Source organism: Indicator indicator, chromosome 25 (genome assembly GCF_027791375.1).
Source record: "Indicator indicator isolate 239-I01 chromosome 25, UM_Iind_1.1, whole genome shotgun sequence".
Classification (NCBI taxonomy): domain Eukaryota; kingdom Metazoa; phylum Chordata; class Aves; order Piciformes; family Indicatoridae; genus Indicator; species Indicator indicator.
Genome location: NC_072034.1, coordinates 5,732,288 through 5,739,087, shown reverse-complemented (window position 1 = coordinate 5,739,087; position 6,800 = coordinate 5,732,288). Strand labels below are relative to the sequence as shown.

Below are 6,800 nucleotides of genomic sequence, written 5' to 3'. Positions count from 1 at the left end.
TACAACTCAAATATGGTGAATAAAATGAATGCATTAGCAGTTCTTTATTAGGATGAGCAATAAAGATAATTCCATGATTTGTGGGCAATAAGGGAGAGATTCTGCAAGCAGTGTGGTCATGATTGGAAATTTGATTAAAGTACAGTAAACTTCTCCTGCCTCAATGACCTTTAGCCAGCCACAGCACTTCATAAATTGCTTTCAAGATAAGCCAGTACATAAATTCTCTTTGTAAAGCTTGGCTACTTCAGACTGGTTCCACTACAGAGAGAATCATGGCATTTAACGGTACTTGGAAAATAGACAGAAATGAAAATTATGAAAAGCTAATGGAGGCGATGGGTAAGTCTTACTTTTCCAGTGCCGTCTAGTGGGCTAACACGCCTATGGCTGAATACAGACTCCAGCAGTCTGTGAACTACCTTCTGGTTAACCTCTCCCTGTTTGCTGCTCTACCCGTGCATGGCGTGCTGCATTTATTTTCCAAAGATTACAATAGAGGGTGAGGGGTGTAAAGATCCTGATAAATGTTCTGATTTTAATTATGTTAATCTTAAGCAATATATTTCAGCAGAGGAGAGAATCTCTAAGTCTAACTTCAAGGAAAAAGCAAGAGCATTTGAATGATAAATTTTAAGCAGAATTTAACAGCAGGAAGCCTCGTTTGGTAACATGAAACTAGTTAAAAAAATCACACAGGAAGGAAATCATCCTCCTTCAATTTTATAGAAATACGATTCAAGTAATTTTAACATCCTGATACTTTAAGTTTGTAAAAAACATGTGTTGTAGGGATATAAACACAACCATTCCAGTTGGATAGTGGTTTGCATTGTATTAGGACTTGTAAATACGGCCTTAATAAAAAGTGAAGAATAAATATTTGGGTCAGAATGCTGCAATAATCTCACTTGACCACATAAAAGTCACTAAAAAGAGACTTTTAAGTTGTTTTTTTTTTTCTGATTGATGCTAATTGATTTTTCCAGGTGTTAATGTAATGAAAAGAAAGTTAGGACTCCATGATAATCTGAAGATGACTATTCAACAAGATGGAAACAAATTTATCATCAAAGAATCAAGCAACTTCCGTACTCTAGATATTGAATTTACTCTGGGAGTCAATTTTGAGTACAGTCTGCCAGATGGAACTGAAGTTTCAGTAAGAAGCTTTCCTGTATAAGCATATACTTATGATATGATAATAACTTTATGAAGTATGGTTTCAAGATGAATAATTTCTCTTCCTAGTTTGTAATTTAAATTGCATATTTAAAGTGTGACTGTTCAGCTTATACAAAAACATCAGTTAGGTTTTAACTGTTAATGGCTCAACACAGTACCGTGAAACTCAGGATTTCACAGAGAGCCCAAAAAGTAGAGTATGTAGCAATTTGCACATGATGAAACCTTGGTGACTGAAGTTTTGCTTCTTACAATACTCAAGTCCTCCACCTAGATGGCAGAGTGGGTATTCAGAAAAAATTGCCTTTTCTCTTTTGAGACAATTAATTAAAACATGATGTATTAAGAACTAAACATGTAATTAAATAAACTAGTGGGATTTTATGAAAATTCCACTTTTAAAGCTTTTCCATGAACATTAAAAAAAAGGCATTATTACAGTTGTAATCTCTTCTCACTTTTAGGCATTTTTAAAATCTCTTCTCACTTTTAAACATTTCTGCAGTCTTTAAATCAAACCAGTGTCACATCTATTGCAAAATATTGGAGGCTTGTTATCCTATTACAGGGTTCTTGGAACATAGAAGGAAACAAACTTGAAGGATCGTTTACCAGGAAAGATAATGGAAAAGTGCTCCAAGTATGCAGAGAAATTGTAGGTGATGAACTTGTTCAGGTAAGTTAAGCAGTCACTTACATATAACTTTACAATATAATTAACTGTATAACTTTTTAAAGCTATTCTGAAAATAGGAAATATTCTTTTCAAAGCCAAATATGGTTTATCTTTAGTTAATTTTTTGAGTAAATTATCAAAATTTAAATCTGTGATTTTTATGCTTTTGTACCAACGTGAACTGTATCTTATCAATACACTCTGAAGGTGGTGAATACAAGCTTTGTACAGAAGAAAGAGAGAGAGATGTGTTGTGGCTGAATGCCCTTTTCCAAGTGTGTGTCTTGTAAAAGCCCTACCACAGGAGCTTTCTACAGGGCAACACTGTTAGGGGCTGAAAAACGTCCTTTTAAAACCAAGTTTGGGGCTGGGGCAGAGGTGATGGCACAGAGAGTTAAGTTTGTGACAAAAGGGAAGTGTTTCACAGCTCTGCAATAAACCCAGAAACTGAACTGAAGTCCACTAGCAGGTCACAAGTTTCTTAGAAGAATAAATAAATAAATAAACCTCATGGACAGGTGTGAGATTTGAGGTACGAGAAACATCCAGTCCAACCCGGCAGTACTTCTTTGTGCTTTTAATAAAAGCAGACCTACAGATGAAACTTGTGAAGAAGTGGTATTGGGAATACAGCACTTCAACACCTGGAGGTTTTTCTAAAGCACTCAAGAGCTGTCCTGTAGTGGTTCAAATGTTTGCATAGAGAATTCATGCTTATCGACGACATGCCTTTCCTCAGAGCCTGCCCAGGGGCTAGTAGGCCTCACATAACCACCATTCACAATTAATTACATCACTGTTGACCATCTCTCCACAGCAGCTGTGAAATGTGAACCTTGTAATAGCAGCCACTGATTTTTCTTCTTAATTTTTAACAGACTTCAGTGTATGAAGGAGTTGAAGCCAAGAGAATCTTCAAAAGGGGCAGAGTACTTCACCCAGAACAGCGTTAGAATCAGAAAACAACAAAAAAAGACTATTTTCCTACATATCCTCTGCTTTTTTTTTACCCCCTTTTATTCATGCACTGCACCTCCTAAGGTGGAATTACTTAGCTCTGTTGAAAACACAGGCTAGTTTCTTATGTTTACTGTTTTGCCTTGATAAATTGATAAAAATACTAAGATGTTATTTGTACCAAGTCCTGCCTGAGTGCTGTACTGCAGAACCCAAATACTTTTGGAACTGGTTTTCAAATGGCAACCTAGTTTCCCTACCATAATATGTGTTATGTAATAAGGACCTTGTTTCAGTTTCTCCGAGTAGTTGAATATGGTACAATTAGGATGAGAAAACCTAAAACAAACCTGACAATGCTCAAGCCTCTAAGACTCCTCTATGTAAATATAAATATGGAATAAAAATATGATGTGATAATACAGTTCACTTGGAAGGCTTGAATGATACCCCATTGATAGCTTGCTCATATCAATAGGAACAATACAAAGCACATACTGATGAGATACACATATCCCATAGAAAGTAATTTCATTGTGTTTGTTTCTAAAAGTATGACCATGCTTTTAAACACATAGATTTTAAGTTGTTCCAGTTTATTAGGATTTCAGTCATTCTGTGTGAGGAAGAGTATCAGCAGGCCCTGAGTGAGTTCCTTTCAGGACATGAATAAAAATACTGAAGGTATCTTAATAAGATAAAGAATGATGTCAGAGTAGGTTGACTTCAAACACTGGTGTTTCTGATGGGTGACATTATGCTGTCTCCTAAGGGCTGCAGTAAATCTGCCTCTCTAGGGTCAGTGCTAGTTAAGATCTGCTGAGCCCTTCTAATTATGCTTCTGGGTGATCAGCTACCCCTGTCCCCATTACTGCTTTCTGGCCCTGGACCCTTTCTGACATATCAGCAGAACAAACCTGTGTGCTGCCAGCATTCTTGTCCTTCACCAAATATGCCCTGAGTTTTTTTGGCTTCTGAGCTTTTTGTCCCCATGCCTCTACAGCTGTAGTTAGAAAAAGACTGATTCATGTAAAGCTTTGCTAAAAGGTCATAACGTGGGCCTAAGGAGAGCCCTGAGGTCTAACCCAAGATATGAATACAGTGATATCTGTCAAGTCTCACAGCACCTCAGCACAGAGTTCCCTGACAATGGTGAACAGCTAGATAATATGCCCAGAAGATTATTCACATGCTGCTACAGGTCCAATTTCAAATCTAATTTCTGAACTGGTATATTCACATTATGTTTTCAATGGTTGTTTTTCTTTTTTAATATCTCACAAAATTTACTCGCGTTTTCACGGCTCTCCTTGATTCTCTTTCCGGTGGCCACAAACACAGAAATTCCTATGGTTCTCAGCGTCTCACAGCTCCCTCTACTGCCGAAATGCTCCGGACACAAACACTATTTGAGCTAGGAGTAGGTCAGACCACAGCTCTCCATGAATTTCCTCCCGGAGGTATTGATTGTACCCAACTTTCAGCGTAGGTATTCTTTCCATAATCATCTTTCAGTGGATAAATATACCATATACATCACAGTGAAAAGAATACAATTTTAGTCCTTCAATATTCAACTGCAAAGAGATCTGAAACTGAAAAGCAAAGGTCTGAAAACATAAAAAAACAACCAAAAACATCACACACTGTAAAATCCGGAAACAACATCATTACAAAATTCTGTTAATCTCTAGGCCATTTTCTCTAGACACTAAAACCTTTAAAAGAGCAAGGGATAAAGAATACCAGCTTGCAATAAGCTAAGTGAACAGGTTTTCAGCTGAGCTACACACACTGAAAAGTGAGACTAAACTGTAAGACAGAAGCTCTAGCCATTGAAGTGGTGTTATACAATTTGACCTTCATTATCAGCTGCTTAGCGTTACACTTCTAAACTGCACAGAAATATCTCAACAATTACATGTCAAAGGTTTCATGAAAAAGTGGAGCTCTAGCCCATGCCTGATACCAGTATCTCCACCACACCCAGCTCAGTAATGCCCTGATTTATGCTTATTTTGGTCTGCTACCAGATTTCTTTGATTAATTTGCTACAATAATGAGTAGGGCTTGGTTTTTTTTTTTTTCAATCAAGTATTTCAGAAATTATTTTAATTAATTCTGCATTAAAATCAAGGCCACAAACTAAAAGTAACATGATAATTATTTATGTTTTTAAAAACAGAAAAGACGGGATCTCAAAAGTATTTAACAACTCCAAATACTTTACACAGATGCAGTTCAAAAAAGTAAGGAAAAATCTTTAAAGAATAAGTCTCCAATACTTGAGGTAAATTCATCAGTTAAACAGATGGAGGAGAGTGGTACAGTTTCTGTAAGCTAATGAGAGCATTACAGTAGACAGTGAATTAGATGTCTAGTAGATTTGACTAGACTTTTGCTTCCTAGGCAGCAACATCAGAATTACATGACTTTGCAACCTAATAGGAAATCGTTTGCTCTGGAGAAACCTGCAGTGCAGTTCCTTTTCCTCAAATGAGAACATGAAGGGGAGGTATTGCCAATGTTTCCTGCAAAAATCTTTATACTTCACCTAACACATTCAGGCTTAACTGGAACTTGCTATATGAAGACAAACTCATGTTTATCCTTATGTCTAGTGATAGAACTCAGTAAGAAAAATAGCTACCCCTAACTGCATGCTTAGAAGTTCATCTGACTAGATCCATATGATCTTAATTCTGCAGCAAGGAATGCCTTTTTTCTCAGTATGAGGCTAAAAGGGCCTTAGAGCTACAACGAGGAAGCCTTAATTTAGTATGTTTCTAAGTTTCTGGTCACTGTTCTAGACACAAAAATAATTGGGCCCATTTCAATACTGAGTGAACTGGCTGGACTGAGGGTAAGCACAGCACCGGGTTGTGCAGCTTCTCCTTCTTATGCAGCTGCGTATTATGAAAATAAAGCACACAGTATCTACTGCCAACGTGAACGTTCATGTTTGTTTAGGGTGTACAAGCTTCAAGTAACCTTCAAGTGTATCTTAAAACAATGTAAATTGTCCGTATCTTCATCACAACTGGATTTCTCAAAAGGTCTTTTAGTTTCTTACAGGACATCATCTGCTCTCCAAGAAACCTCATCAGAAAGAGCTTGTGAAGGTTTATTTCCACACAAGTCGCAGTATAGCTTAACAGAACCAATTCAGTTTGACAGGACTGACCACCTGCTTTTCCCCACACTCCTGGCAGAGAGCCTCCACGGGCTCCACTCCTCCCCACATCAGCAAAAGAAGCGGGAGCTCCCTCACCTTCGCCATAGAGTCCGGACGGCCCCTCAGCAATGGGCGGGAAAGGCGCCGCTGAGACACGGCAACCCCGCTTACACACAACCGCCTTCAGCCGCCCACTGCGGGCGGAGCGCTCCGCGAGTTGCCGAAGGCGGTACCGCCGTGCGTGAGCCGCTGGGCGGGGCTGCGATGCGTATAGTCCGCTCCCATTGGCTCCCTACCCGGAAGTACCGCTGCGGCTGCTTGCGCGCTGGGCACAGCCAACTCTGCGCCGCGGTGCGCACCTGCGGCGACATGGAGGTGGCGGCGCGGCGGCGTGAGCAGCAGCAGCAGGAGGGGGAGCATCCGGGTGTGGTGGCGGATAGCGGCCAGTCGCTGTCGGGAGAGTCTTACTGGCTGGACCTGTGGCTCTTCATCTTCTTCGATCTGGCGCTCTTCTTCGTCGTATACTTCCTGCTCTGACGGCGCCGGACCCAGGTTAGCTGCTGGGCCCAGGGTCCCGTGCGCTGCCCTGGAAAGGCCGGCTCTCAGCAGGGAGGACAGCTTCTGGGCCGGCGCGGCCTTCCACCCGCGTGTGGGCGAGCCCGAAGGGGCGGCGGGCGGCCGAGGGGTGGCCATCTGGGGCAGGGGCAGTTCCGGCTGTGGAGCTGTCGGATCTGGGCCTCGCCGGAGTGCTCACGGGTGACTCCCGCGGACGAGCTGGGTAGGAGGTACGCGCTGGGAGCAGCCTTG

General features: G+C 40.7%; 1 protein-coding gene across 1 annotated transcript; it reads left to right on the top strand.

The window, feature by feature from the left end:
• The first annotated feature begins 275 nt into the window (after positions 1–275).
• On the top strand, positions 276–6,238 carry FABP2 (fatty acid binding protein 2). Its single transcript, XM_054392218.1, has 6 exons — positions 276–342; positions 990–1,162; positions 1,754–1,861; positions 2,740–2,809; positions 5,629–5,681; positions 6,101–6,238. The coding sequence occupies exons 1-6, from the start codon at positions 276–278 to the stop codon at positions 6,236–6,238; spliced, it is 609 nt and encodes a 202-aa protein (XP_054248193.1).
• The last annotated feature ends 562 nt before the right edge of the window (positions 6,239–6,800 follow it).

What these genes read in the sequence shown, in the direction of transcription:
- FABP2 (XM_054392218.1), top strand. Translation starts at nt 276, where the DNA reads ATGGCATTTAACGGTACTTGGAAAATAGACAGAAATGAAAATTATGAA. An exon ending in TAGGTGATGAACTTGTTCAG is followed by an intron (nt 1,862 to 2,739) that starts GTAAGTTAAGCA and finishes AATTTTTAACAG; the next exon opens with ACTTCAGTGTATGAAGGAGT. An exon ending in GTGAACTGGCTGGACTGAGG is followed by an intron (nt 5,682 to 6,100) that starts GTAAGCACAGCA and finishes CCTTCGCCATAG; the next exon opens with AGTCCGGACGGCCCCTCAGC.